The sequence below is a fragment of the Opisthorchis viverrini genome (assembly GCF_000715545.1).
Source record: "Opisthorchis viverrini unplaced genomic scaffold opera_v5_639, whole genome shotgun sequence".
In the NCBI taxonomy this organism is placed as follows: domain Eukaryota; kingdom Metazoa; phylum Platyhelminthes; class Trematoda; order Opisthorchiida; family Opisthorchiidae; genus Opisthorchis; species Opisthorchis viverrini.
The window spans coordinates 65,067-79,029 of record NW_008752307.1 but is presented as its reverse complement, the minus strand read 5'-3'; the positions used below and the strand labels follow the sequence as shown (position 1 = coordinate 79,029).

The 13,963-nt window shown below is 46.3% G+C and overlaps 1 protein-coding gene across 1 annotated transcript in view; it reads right to left on the bottom strand.

The window, feature by feature from the left end:
• Positions 1 to 52: 52 nt before the first annotated feature.
• The window catches only part of T265_11912 (hypothetical protein), a gene marked incomplete at both ends in the record, with an annotated part of 32,485 nt that continues 18,574 nt past the window's right edge, over positions 53 to 13,963 (bottom strand). Inside the window, 4 exons of the mRNA XM_009178736.1 lie at positions 53 to 624; positions 2,617 to 2,772; positions 2,901 to 3,097; positions 9,868 to 9,971. Of these exons, the coding sequence (XP_009177000.1) occupies positions 459 to 624; positions 2,617 to 2,772; positions 2,901 to 3,097; positions 9,868 to 9,971 (623 nt within the window). The remainder of the gene's footprint in view (positions 625 to 2,616; positions 2,773 to 2,900; positions 3,098 to 9,867; positions 9,972 to 13,963) is intronic.

The following is a 13,963-nucleotide window of genomic DNA, read 5'->3' as shown; positions in this document are numbered from 1 at the left end:
AACGAATGCCCTACCAAGTAAACTGTCACGGACGGCAACCCCCACCCCCCGAATGGCATGTAAGTTCTCGGACTGCAATGCGTGTATGAGAGTCCAACGATGCAGAAAGTTATAACAACGCCAACTAACAGAATGTCATAACCCTGAGTGACAACCGGTGTTACTAGCGTCCAGAAAAGAGGACCGCTAAAACGGGAAAACAGTGGATAAGAGATAAACGGATACCACCAAAAAAAGTTGATGGAAAACTGCCATGGAAGCGAACGAACTCATGGGTCGAACAACTCAATCGCGACGATAAGCAACAGTGTGAGATGTAAATGGATGTACGACGGTGTATTCAGATGCATCAGAAGTTAATTCTGAGAGTCAGCGAGTTGAATTCCAACAGGAATTCAGGAGGTTGCCCCGTTGTGTTTTGGTATAGCAGAGGAAAGTTGCGTAGATGGAACGAGCAGTTAACACCTTCGCTTGGCATTCGTTTCCACATCGGTGGACCCTGGCTCTTGGAATGGAGTTTGTTCCGGGCTATTTAGTTTGATGGCATCAACTGGTTGACCACAAATCACCGGAAGAATGAAAATAAGCAGCAGCGGTACTATGTGACCCAAGAACCGCATTTGACTGTGGGTGAAAAATGGAGGGAAAATATGGGAAGCCACATTAGGGAGGTTCGGAATCATTTCAGATGCACCACGAACCCGATTAGACGGGGTCGCTACGTGAAAGAACGGGATGAGAATTCCAAAAGGCTAGCCAAGCAATAAGATACAAGGCAGATGCACGAACCAAAGTGTGGTATCGACAAGAACAGTAAAAATCAGAAAAAAAACTCGAGTGATGATTCTACTGTAAACTTGTGGATAGTTGTGAGTGCTCTGAGAATACAGCTGAAGTGGTTTTCCTTTATCCTGTCAGAGGCCATCTCCAACTACTATGCATTTCGCTATGCCGTAGTGGGTGGAACGGCAAGCCGAGGATGACTATCGAAGCTGTGATAGGGAGAGCTTGAAACTTTCTAAGAAGGTTTCATCATGCAGGTGAAGACAGCTCACATCCCTACTGGAAACTATCAGCACCACCTTCTCAGGAGTCCTTAGGAGGATTCGTGAAGAAAGTTATAACAACGCCAACTAACAGAATGTCATAACCCTGAGTGACAACCGGTGTTACTAGCGTCCAGAAAAGAGGACCGCTAAAACGGGAAAACAGTGGATAAGAGGTAAACGGATACCACCAAAAACAGTTGATGGAAAACTGCCATGGAAGCGAACGAACTCATGGGTCGAACAACTCAATCGCGACGATAAACAACAGTGTGAGATGTAAATGGATGTACGATGGTGTATCCAGATGCATCAGAAGTTTATTCTGAGAGTCAGCGAGTTGAATTTCAACAGGAATTCAGGTTGCCCCGTTGTGTTTTGGTACAGCAGAGGAAAGTTGGGTAGATGGAACGAGCAGTTAACACCTTCGCTTGGCATTCGTTTCCACATCGGTGGACCCTGGCTCTTGGAATGGAGTTTGTTCCGGGCTATTTAGTTTGATGGCATCAACTGGTTGACCACAAATCACCGGAAGAATGAAAATAAGCAGCAGCGGTACTATGTGACCCAAGAACCGCATTTGACTGTGGGTGAAAAATGGAGGGAAAATATGGGAAGCCACATTAGGGAGGTTCGGAATCATTTCGTATGCACCACGAACCCGATTAGACGGGGTCGCTACGTGAAAGAACGGGATGAGAATTCCAAAAGGCTAGCCAAGCAATAAGATACAAGGCAGATGCACGAACCAAAGTGTGGTATCGACAAGAACAGTAAAAATCAGAAAAAAAACTCGAGTGATGATTCTACTGTAAACTTGTGGATAGTTGTGAGTGCTCTGAGAATACAGCTGAAGTGGTTTTCCTTTATCCTGTCAGAGGCCATCTCCAACTACTATGCATTTCGCTATGCCGTAGTGGGTGGAACGGCAAGCCGAGGATGACTATCGAAGCTGTGATAGGGAGAGCTTGAAACTTACTAAGAAGGTTTCATCATGCAGGTGAAGGCAGCTCACATCCCTACTGGAACCTATCAGCACCACCTTCTCAGGAGTCCTTAGGAGGATTCGTGATCTTCCGACCAGCAGATAAATACCAAGTCATCTGTCCTAGAGTGGTTGAGCAACAGTTTGCTCGTTGAGTAAAAAACCACTATGCCGCACTTGTTTCGGACGGAAGGCTTACGAAGCTTGTGGGTTCTGAAGATGAAATATCGATTAAAATTAGGCCTACACAGTCCAGCATATGACCGATCCCACCATAACTGTTTATTCGGTCACTGTCGTGGCATGCGCAAGACGTATGGCAACAATGCTTTTACGTGAGACACATTTTGCATCGATCGAACCCCTAGATCGCTCTACTTTGAAGAGCGGCAGTAGCAACAACGGCAGGAACTTCAATGTCTAACTGCCGTATAGGTATGCGAAACGCACAGTACTTTATCAATTCGTATTGACCATTGCGAATTGAAACCAAAACTACCTGCGTCTCGAGAAACTGGCGACGGCGAACAAAGATGAAAGATATGGAGACACAAACGGTCTAAGGACCAAAAAGGAACAGCTTACCGCCAAAAGTACAATACTTTATTGGTCGACTTCAACAAGAACGCGATTCCCAAGTAATTAAGGCAGAACATTGCACCCAAGTGAGTGATGATGTCGTACGAAAAGCGAGTGGCAGCGGATCCGAGGAAGTAGGGTCGCAAGTACCGCCGACAAATTCTGTGTTCCGAACAAGTGAAAAAAAACGTGTCAAAATAATGTTAGAAGTGTAGATGCATGCTTTTGCATGCATAGATTCTGGTTCGGTAATATGCACACTGACTCGTGATCAAAACCAACACACTTACCGACCAGCTACGGTGATTAACGCAGCCGAAACAAAGGCAAGATAATACCCCGGATGAAATCCATGCCAGACAGCGGACGCGACAAACACTGACCAGACGGCGTAAGATTTCGGCACGCGATCGTAGATACATTCACGGAGCCAGCGAGTGGTCGCGGTGTTCCACGAGTCCAATATAGTCTTGGTACTCGTCCCCAGCTAGATAGAAACATAGAGAGTAAACAAAGAGAATGAAGCGCTGGGTTGAACAAATAAGATTTTTTGCTAAGCGTTGACAGTGGTGTAGACGGATTCATAAGTCGAAAAGTAATGTAGTTCACACGTTAAAAACTCCACATTTTGTTGATGATTTTATGATGTTCCTGTTAGGCACAAAACAAGTGCGCATTGCCCGACCGAACAGGATTAGAGGATAGAGACGGTCATACAATGATGGTGCGGTCCAACAGGATTGCTATCATACTTCTCCCTGGCGCAGTCATTCTTTATCAGGTTTACCTTCAGCGAAGCAAAGCATAAGCTTTAACTGGAAGTGCTCCGGTTAGTATAAATTTGGATGGGAAGGTTGCCACTGAATACTGTTCAGTATGCCCAGGCATCGGATCTATCCGCCTAGAGGCGTTTGGCAGATCGGACCCGAGCGCTCGGAATACAACGATCCACTAACCTTAGAAATAACGAAAAGTTTGCCTCACTGACCAACTCGAATGCGCCAACGCAACATGAACGATACGAGCCATTGTGAAACGATTTTCCGGTCACTTCGTTAATCTCAACTATCTTGAGAATGGGAAGGAGACCGAATTTAGCCGAGCTGGAGGAACTGGCCTGACAGTGCGGCTACACTAAGCGTGGATGGGACCCCAAGATGTGCTCCACATCTTCCGTGTCCGAGGTCTCCGACCACATTGTTGTGCAGTTGCTACAACACGACTACTAGATCGTGTAGAGTGCGGTGCCTATCAGGTCGTGGGCACTATTCTATCTTAAAACGTCAAGGACAAGCTGATGCGCTTGTTATAGGTACAGGTTACGAACGCAACTTCCATTCAGACCATTTCCATATACGTAATCTGACTGAGCAGCTAGTCACATGAATGAACCATGGACCCGCAGGACTGCTACTTAAATTAATTTGCGACGTAAGGTCGACAAGGAGCCGCTGCAAGCTGACGCTTTTCGGGGTAAACTGCAACACAACAGTGAAGTCTATGACAGACACTCTTCCCATTTACACCCAAGAAATAGACGCCACATTTATTCTGTCTGCAATAAGTAACAGGCAAATTATATAAGAGATGTGGTGTGGTGGTTGAGCGGACTTGCTTCCTTCAACGAGTACAAAAGCTTCACGTGGTGGAATTTCGTTCCTAAAGGTACAACCTTTTAGGAATTAAGTTTTACAATCAATCTGTATTACTTCTGCAGCTTATGCCCGTTAATCCTGGCATTTGATTCTATACTCATCATCAGCACTAGCTGTAACAACCAGTACTTGTCTTACAGTGATTATACTTGCCATGGTTTCATTCACCGATGATTTGAGGTACCTGCGCATCGGAGGCGGTAGCCGATGTAACTGACGCGTTATTACAAAGTTGTCAGTGGACTCTTCGTCAGGGGGATTTGGAGGGGAGCTACGGATTGAAGGCAATAGCTGAGTTTGCCGGTCAGGTCATTGTTTGATCTCCCCCAGTTCGTTCCCATACTTCTCATGGTTAGCCGAAAGAAACCCTTCAAGGAAGTCGGTCAACGGGCATACGGAATACGTGACCGGGCCAACTCAATCTATGGAGTGTGATCAGTTCATCTGTCGTGGGCAAGTTACCTTTTCCGGAAACCATTCGACATACTTCAGCATTACTGACACGGTGTTCCAACTGCAGTTCACGCCATGCAGACCACAAGTTGGTTGATCCACCGATTTCGGAATCAATACGGATGTGGTATGATTGGGACAAGTCGTTCCACAGGACTAGTTAGTTTTCGTATTGGTTTGCGACGCGCTTCTGTACATAGGTCTTGAAATATAGGACGTCCATACAGCTTCAACCACTTATTAAAGGTTATTACAGTTAACAGCAGAGCACATAGTAACATAGCCACGTCGGAATACCAGGAGGAGAATCAGGGAAAAGTGCAGCGGGCCTAGGTACTACGACCAATCGTAATACGAGGTAGTATGAGCCTAGGTTTTTCTGCTTTCTGCGACAAAATTGTGGTCAACGATCCCATATTTCAATCGAGATTTCGTACTTAAGCGTTAGCACTCTAGACAAAAAGCCCACGAACACTGCACATCTGCTTTTATCCCATCAACAGAGCGCACCTTATGAACCTCCGAAGAGGGTCGAACCCGGAGCTTCCAGCTGGTACTTGAACGATGGACCAGTAGTGTGACTGTCTCGCACTTAGACAAGTCACAGCGCTACGCATCTTTCAATCACGGGGCTCACATTACGTGGTCATGTAATGGTTTCTCAAGTCACGAATTCTAAGCTGGAAGTTCGCGTAAGTAGCAAATTACTCTTTTTGAGCTACTTACAGCGTTGATAGCACAACGAGATTTAGAGTTCAAATAAAGTCACAGTGTACTGGAAAGTATTTAGGAAAAGTATTTAGGAAAGCAGCCTGCTCTTAATGAAATGTGTACTGAAAAGTATTTCACATTTAGGAAAGCAGCCTGCTCTTAATGAAAGACGAGATGGGAAAGCACAGACACCGATCGGTAACAGCTGATCGTGACCGCTGGCGCACCATTCAACATGGTCGACATACTCCTAGAAATCAAGGGGCTAGTGCATCTCGAAAATCCCCGTAGCGCGCAACAGTCAGTCTTCCCCGCCCTGCTAGCCATACCAAGTGGAGTCTTCCACATGAAAACCACTCTGCATCAGGAAAAAGTACTGGATAATGTGGTCAGCATTCGCGCAAGACACAGGCCAACAGGCTACGGGTTACGTGTTCCTCACTTGGAAATATAAAGGACACTTATAACTTTGCTCCGAGAACACCCATCAACCATTGCAGCAAGCCAACTCCACATCCGATCCGCAAGATCAAAATTAGCCAAGGACAACGTGCTTTGCAGCCGAGTCAAGATAGCAAAAGTTAAAAGTAAGCTAAAAGGACATTCAAAGGCAAGGCGGACGTTGGTAATCCATTCTCTCTCTTACGCGTTTCCAATCTCGGTATTGGTGAAGGAATGTGCGAAACAGAGGTATCTCACGGTCTAGGAAGATAGAGGGAACACTTTGATTGGTCGGGACCACAATCTAAGGTTAAGCAGCCAGAATTCCAAACGTCATACTGTGATAAATTAACCATCCATGGGTCGCGATGTTGCAATAGAACTGAGGTTGTCTGAAGCTGGCGGCTAGGATTTCCTGCCACCTGTCTTGTTCAAAGGTTGGATGAAGTCATGTCAGTTCATTGCGAATCTCCTGAGATTTATATTGGAAACTGAAACAGTAACCCACAGCTGGCGCATTAAGACAAGCATCCCTGTCAACACGGAAGGTTCGAGAACCTTTTATGGAATGAAAACAATTTGGAATTCTAGTACAGAGGAGAACAGCGGTAGCCTAGCAAGTAGTTCAACTACCAAATATGGAGTCTTTCAGAAAGAAGAGAAAGTTGTCACCCTCAAATTGCAGTCATATTGCAGATTGGGCTTACATGGCGACTGGTGTGCATTTGTGAAACGGATCAGTCCACAAAATGCGTGTAACATGCTTTGCGTCTGTGGCGCTTCGTCAATTGTGAGTCTGAAAAGATGCTGAGCTATCGTTCCTACGACTAGAAGTATACCCTCCCCCCCACAAGGAAGCCACATTCAAACTCGTTTTACAGTTACTAGGTCTTATGAAGCTAACCGATCAAGTCCGTGAAAAAGTGGTGAGAAAACGGACATCTGACAGTAGGCAAAATTCACACTCGACAACCGAGCTACTGAAAATGCAGTCTCCGTTTGTATGTAGTGTCTTTGGAATGTCAAGAGAGCGACTGCCACACTAAGCTTGTTTCTGAAATCCCAACCAAACGGGAAACGAGACTGTGGAGGTCAGGCGATGGCAGATATCGTCTACCGGGCTGGTGACCTGGTCATGAACCGTTCCGACATGGCAACATCTACAGTGATCGGCGGGCTTGCATTCATCAGCTGACCGACCACTCCAATGGACTAGTGCTTCCAGTTCCACTCCAAATAACCTAATACAACAGACTTCACCTGTCCTCATATACACTCTTCAGATCCCTTCATTTCATCCATGGTTATCCAAATCAATTGCAGCGAGCACCAGTTGCTCACGGGAACGACTGAGTACGGAAATGATAGTATGATGCCAGTTTACACTAATTGTCAAATTTGACTAGCGGGTGTTGAAGAAGGAAGGAAGGGAATGCACAAGTGTTTATCGTGTCTGGAGGCGGGACTTCTCAGATTCTATGGAATGTCCATAAACCAGTCGAAAACGCCGAGCTTGAGAAAGGCGAAGTTCCCAATAATTGTGGATCTAAAAACGCACCGATCGGGACATCTTCCGAAGTTTGTCTTGCTTCTACGCATCTAAGAAACGTATTTTCAGGGTTTTGTAGTCATACCTGTCCGTCAGATTTCGGACGAAAGAATCTTCACCAGGAAAATTAGACCAGGGCACAGTTTATTGGTTGGGTACAAATAATTCGTTTTTGATGAAATAGCCAGCTGAGAAACGTATTTTCAGGGTTTTGCAGTCATACCTGTCCGTTAGATTTCGGACGAAAGAATCTTCACCAGCAAAATTAGATCAGGGCACAGTTTATTGGTTGGGTACAAATAATTCGTTTTTGATGAAATAGCCAGCTGAAAACCTGAATTGTACGTTAGGTTGCCTTGTACATCCACATTCATACAAGTAACCACAACCTACCATCAGTGGAGCTGACACGGTCAATCGAACTTGCCAGTAAAGACACGTGATCTGGTGTCTGTGCACAGATTTATGATGGTTGAAGCTGGATTCCTAAAGATAGCTTGGGAAGAATGTGCCCAATGCCAGTGCGGACCACTAGCCTTGCGAAAATACACTTTCCAGGAGTGATAAACTTGGGAGCATTCGATACTGATATAAGACATACAGTGGTTATTGGTCATCATCGCCATTGCCAGCTGTAAGAACTGCGTACTTGTCGTACGGTGGTTGTACCTGCCACAATTTCGATCACTCGTGATTTGGGGAGATGGGGTAAGTAGCTGCGCATCGCAGGCGGGAGCTGATAAATTAGTGCGTAAATACAGCACTGTCAGTGGACTGTTAAGTGGGGCAATTGAGGAGGGAGCTATTCATTGAAGTGCGACTAAGCCATATATGACAATGTCTCCAACCATTGTTGTGCCCCGTCTCGGGGTCCCCATCCAGGAAGACAGCACTGCCCAGCGCAGCTGAGTTTGCTGGTAATGGCTTTTACACTTCGCTGCCGAATCACTGTTTGACCGCCTCCGGCTCGCTTCCACCCTTCAAGTGATTGTGCGAAAAGAACCCTTCGAGGAAGTCGGTCGACTGGCATAAGCAGCTGGTGGCTAAGCCAGCGCAACTTATGCAGTGTGACAATTCATCTATCGAGGGTGGGTTATTTCTCGCGAATACCATTCAACGTAGTGCAGCATTGTTGATCCGGTGTTCCCACCAGACTCGGCCAATGCTCCGCAGACATCGATGGTCAAACAATTAGACCAGGGCACAGTTTATTGGTTGGGTACAAATAATTCGTTTTTGATGAAATAGCCAGCTGAAAACCTGAATTGTACGTTAGGTTGCCTTGTACATCCACATTCATACAAGTAACCACAACCTACCATCAGTGGAGCTGACACGGTCAATCGAACTTGCCAGTAAAGACACGTGATCTGGTGTCTGTGCACAGATTTATGATGGTTGAAGCTGGATTCCTAAAGATAGCTTGGGAAGAATGTGCCCAATGCCAGTGCGGACCACTAGCCTTGCGAAAATACACTTTCCAGGAGTGATAAACTTGGGAGCATTCGATACTGATATAAGACATACAGTGGTTATTGGTCATCATCGCCATTGCCAGCTGTAAGAACTGCGTACTTGTCGTACGGTGGTTGTAGCTGCCACAATTTCGATCACTCGTGATTTGGGGAGATGGGGTAAGTAGCTGCGCATCGCAGGCGGGAGCTGATAAATTAGTGCGTAAATACAGCACTGTCAGTGGACTGTTAAGTGGGGCAATTGAGGAGGGAGCTATTCATTGAAGTGCGACTAAGCCATATATGACAATGTCTCCAACCATTGTTGTGGCCCGTCTCGGGGTCCCCATCCAGGAAGACAGCACTGCCCAGCGCAGCTGAGTTTGCTGGTAATGGCTTTTACACTTCGCTGCCGAATCACTGTTTGACCGCCTCCGGCTCGCTTCCACCCTTCAAGTGATTGTGCGAAAAGAACCCTTCGAGGAAGTCGGTCGACTGGCATAAGCAGCTGGTGGCTAAGCCAGCGCAACTTATGCAGTGTGACAATTCATCTATCGAGGGTGGGTTATTTCTCGCGAATACCATTCAACGTAGTGCAGCATTGTTGATCCGGTGTTCCCACCAGACTCGGCCAATGCTCCGCAGACATCGATGGTCAAACACTGAAAGTCTTTTGACGGCGATAGTCGTAGCTGTCGCAGCCGGCTAAATCATTGACCGACGAACGGAAAAACAGCCGGCTCCATTATCCATAAGAATCAATCAGGTGACTGCGCGGACATTTCACTAGGGACAATAATGTCTCAGTCGGCTGGTTGCACGGCATCACGAGAGGATGATTTTCACGCACAGCGTGATTTCTCGGGCGTGCTCCAATAAGTTGTTACTTAATAATCGTTATCGAAGACCCAGAGTGCAGCCAAAGCATAGTTGATATACATAAATAAACGAGACACGAAATATGGTGTTAACGATTACCACACACGAAGCTAACCTCGATGGGAAGGAAATGAATGTTTGTCGCAAACCCATACTCAGGAAAGCCTTGCGAGTCAAATCCGGAAAAACCGAATCCCGCCGCAAGATTTGCCACACAACCTGGAAAGGATAATGGTGAGATAACTGGTAAACACTGGTAAGCATCTAGATTTAGAGAAGTTAATTCCACAAGAACAAAGGAAATGTTACGGAAGGGGCTACCCGGGAAAATGATAACAAAATCTCACTCAACACCTGCTGAGAATGAGAAATTCACCAGCTGTTAACAAAACTGAACAATTCAGCTGCAATCCTGTGCTGTACCAGTCGTTCAAATGTGTACTATCATTCCCTGAGGATCAAAGATACATTGTGGAGGCCACGTCTAATGAATATACGGACACACATATCCAAGACGGCCTTTTTAATCGTGTTCATACATCGTACGCAATCTAATCACGGCCTTTTCCGGCAGAAAAAGCGTCAAAATAGGTTGATCTAGCAACAACGACACTAGAGGCGGTAAACGAAACATTTTATTCATTTACTAATGCTAGAAGCTGTCAGTCGGTGTCAGACCCTTGCAATGAAAAGTAAAGGGATGGAAACAGGAGTAAAGTAGAGCAGGATAGCTCAACGGGTTCCAAAAAGGCGAGTGCTTCTATCCGCAACAGTACTGTTCCGTTTGTGGTCGGTACTTGACTAGAGTGATCACCTTGAAGAAAGCACTCTTGTGAAACGAGCTTGGGAACAAAAGAGCTGACTATCACTATACTGTTGGAAGCCAATAGTGTAAAATTACTAATGAACAACCTTTATTTCGAGGCCCAGCTACTTGGCCACCTCACTTTGAATTAGAAAACTAAACGGAACACATGTGGCGTTAAGCACTCAGCTTTAAAGTAATTTAGTGTTAGCATGCGAATAAAAGGGGTTTATCACATCAACGAAATGTGTTGTGCAAAGGCCACTGAGAAAAAGGATCCGCTCAGCTGTAGCACCCTTTTGGTGTCCAGCTACCGTGCAACCTGAAGGAAGCATCAGGGTTGGGATACCGCCAGGTTACTCAAGCCTAGACAAGGGAAGTTGAGATGCAGAGGTCGGGTTCGAACCACGGACATTCCGATCAGTAAATTCACGCTCTAACCACTGCACCATCCCGCCTCCACTGATAGATTCAACTGCATTCCTAGTTATTACCTCCAGTTGTTGGGGGGTAGTTAGGTTTACATATATCCATGCACTGCTGTTCGCTCCCAGTGGAGATACGTGAGGGTGGTGCGTACTTTGTGCCAATAGCGTGGAATTCCTCTACACTTTGACACAATCATATCCATACAAACTTTGAAAACTACAGAAAATGAGCGAAAAACCTCTCAGAGAGCGCGAATTTACTGACCGAAAGGTCCGTGGTTCGAACCCGACTTCTGCCTCGCGACTTCCCCTGTCTAGGTTTGGGCAACCTGGCAGTATCCCAGCCCTCGCGCTTCCTTCGGGTGGCATGGCAGCTAGGCACCGAAAGGGTGTTGCAACTGAACGATTTCTTTTCTTTTCTATCATCGGTACAGTCTACTCATCGATTTACTCAGCCATCGATTTGTCGTTGGAATAAACAGCTTTCTGATGTTAAGGCGCCACTGACTGTCATCGCGCGGTCGAGATCAACATCAACCTAGACACTACGTTGAAACATTTCTGTTGATTGTTAGGATAACAAACGTGATTGTCTCTGCTGGAGCCACGTGATATGCCAACGGGAATTTTCCATGGCATAATTCGAAAAACATGGATACAACATGACATTGGAAACAAATCACCCGACTGAATTGAATGATGAAATTCAGGATTCAAGAGCAACAAAACTTTGAGAAAGTGTTAAAAAACAACCTACAAAAGACACTAGTGCCAAAGTGGGCTAAATCCTAATAGGTACATGAAGATCTTAGCAATTTTCTTCTAGCTTAATAGCAATGAGTTGATGAGTTGGTCAAAGGGACTATGAGTCTTCTCAGTAGCCACAGCAACAACCTTGTAAAATTTCTCCGACTAATGGCAGTGGTGTTTGGTATAGGTGAACATAGGTGATCAGACGGGTCTGGAGAACTGGCAGAGAAACTAGGCTTGCGCGACATACACATTTTGTCCTAGCGACCGCCCGTGATTGGAAGTCAGCGCCAGTAGATTGTGCTAACCCATGTAACTGAATAATGACATGGACAAAACAAACAAAAGAACCTTGGCAGTCTGGAGAAAAGTGGAAACATTGGAAGCACCTTTTTCGTAGTGCAAAAGACCGCGACCGAGCTACTTTGCCCTCGTTTTGTATGCGAGGGCACTCTCTTAAATGACTGTAGTGTATTGAATTACGAGGTAGCATGAGCTGGATGGGCGATCAATATAAATAGTGGTGAGGAAGATGAATCATTCAAGCTATCAACTATAAAGCGTGTGCCATAGGCACACCGGTTCCAGCTGCTGTGGTTTCGATCACCGGAAAACGGGATATGGTGGGACATACAGACAAGCCTTCGGGGAGATGACATTTTTAGTTATTTTGGGAATCAGATAGCTACGCACTGAAGGATGCACGAGCGCCACTGACTGTGCGATTGGGCCGTTTCGCCAGTGTCGTTAACCACTGGTGATTTAAGTCCCGGGGTCCCCATCCAGGGAGGCAGTAGTTGCCCACCCGACTAAGTTTACTGGGTAGTGTTTTCGTACTTCGTTGCCAGGTCGCTTCCATTCAGCATAGGGCTGGGGAAAAAAGCCCCGTGAAGCAGACGGTCTTCTGGCATGCAAGGTACATGTCCCAACCAGCGCTGCCTACGAAGCGTGTGTAATTCATCTACCGCGAGAGAGTTCTTTCTTCCTAAGACCATCTGGCGTACCTCAGCACTGCCAATTCAATGTTTCAACCAGACATGAACAATGTTTTGGAGACACCGACGGTCATATACTGACAGCTTTCGTATGTCCTCTGCGCGAGATGGCCCAAGTGGTTGGTGCGCGAATTTACTGACCGGAAGATCCGTAGCTCGAACCCCACCTCTATATCTCGGCTTCCCCTATGTAGGATTGGGCAACCTGACTGTAGTCCAGCCCTCGTGCTTCCTCCAGGTAGCATGTCGGGTAGGCACCGGAAGGGTGAGCGATCTGCGTGTAGGGGCCATGTCTCTGATCCGTAAAGCAGTATGGATCGCACCACCATAGTGTGGTGCATCCACCCTTGATAGACAAACTCACGTCACGTCGGCGCTATAGGTGTAGGAGGTTAGCAAAAGCTGCTCTGGCCTTTCTGATTCAAGAAATGACCTCATCTGTAGCCAGTCCACCGAAACTTACACAACTGCCCAGGTAAACAAATCTATCTACTACGTCGATTGGCTGGCTTGCAAGCATGAGATGCGGGTTCGATCCCACCTAGCCTTGTAGCAGCATTTTATACTTCGCGGGTGTGAAGAGTATGCCATACCATGCAGCAGAGCTATTTAGGTTATTTAAAATATTTTGCATTTGGGAAGGGTATGAAACAAGGAGAGCAATATAGTCTGCAAACCCAATGTCTGTGAGGGAACGTATCGGGAGCAACTAGACTCCCGAAGTTTCAGAGAAAAATCTCAAGCAGCACATCGACAACAAAGTTGAAGAGGGAAGGTGAGAGAGGACAACCTTCTTACACCACTGGGCGTGGTGAACTCAAGCGAGAGCTTCCCGTACGCGCCCAGAAGAGTTCGCATACAGCGCCCTCATAAGGGAGAGAAATTTGGAAGGGACACCTTTGATTGCCAGACACTGCCAAAGTTTCTGACGATCGACAAAGTCAAAAGCAGATTCCAAATCGAGAACGTTTGAAAGAGTGGCGCTGTTCAAGGATTTATCTCAAGGTAAAGATATGATCAATGCATCCTCGGTCAGAGTGAAACCCGGCTTGGCTCTCTGCCTCTCCCGACATTCCATCAATCTGCGCGAAATAATCCCAGAGAGCACCCTCGATGCGACGGATACCAGGATGATACCACGATGGTTTTCACATGACGCTCTTGCTCCCATTCCAAAGACTGTATATATCCATAAGCGTACGTGTGTGTGTGTGCGCGCGTTCGTATACTTAT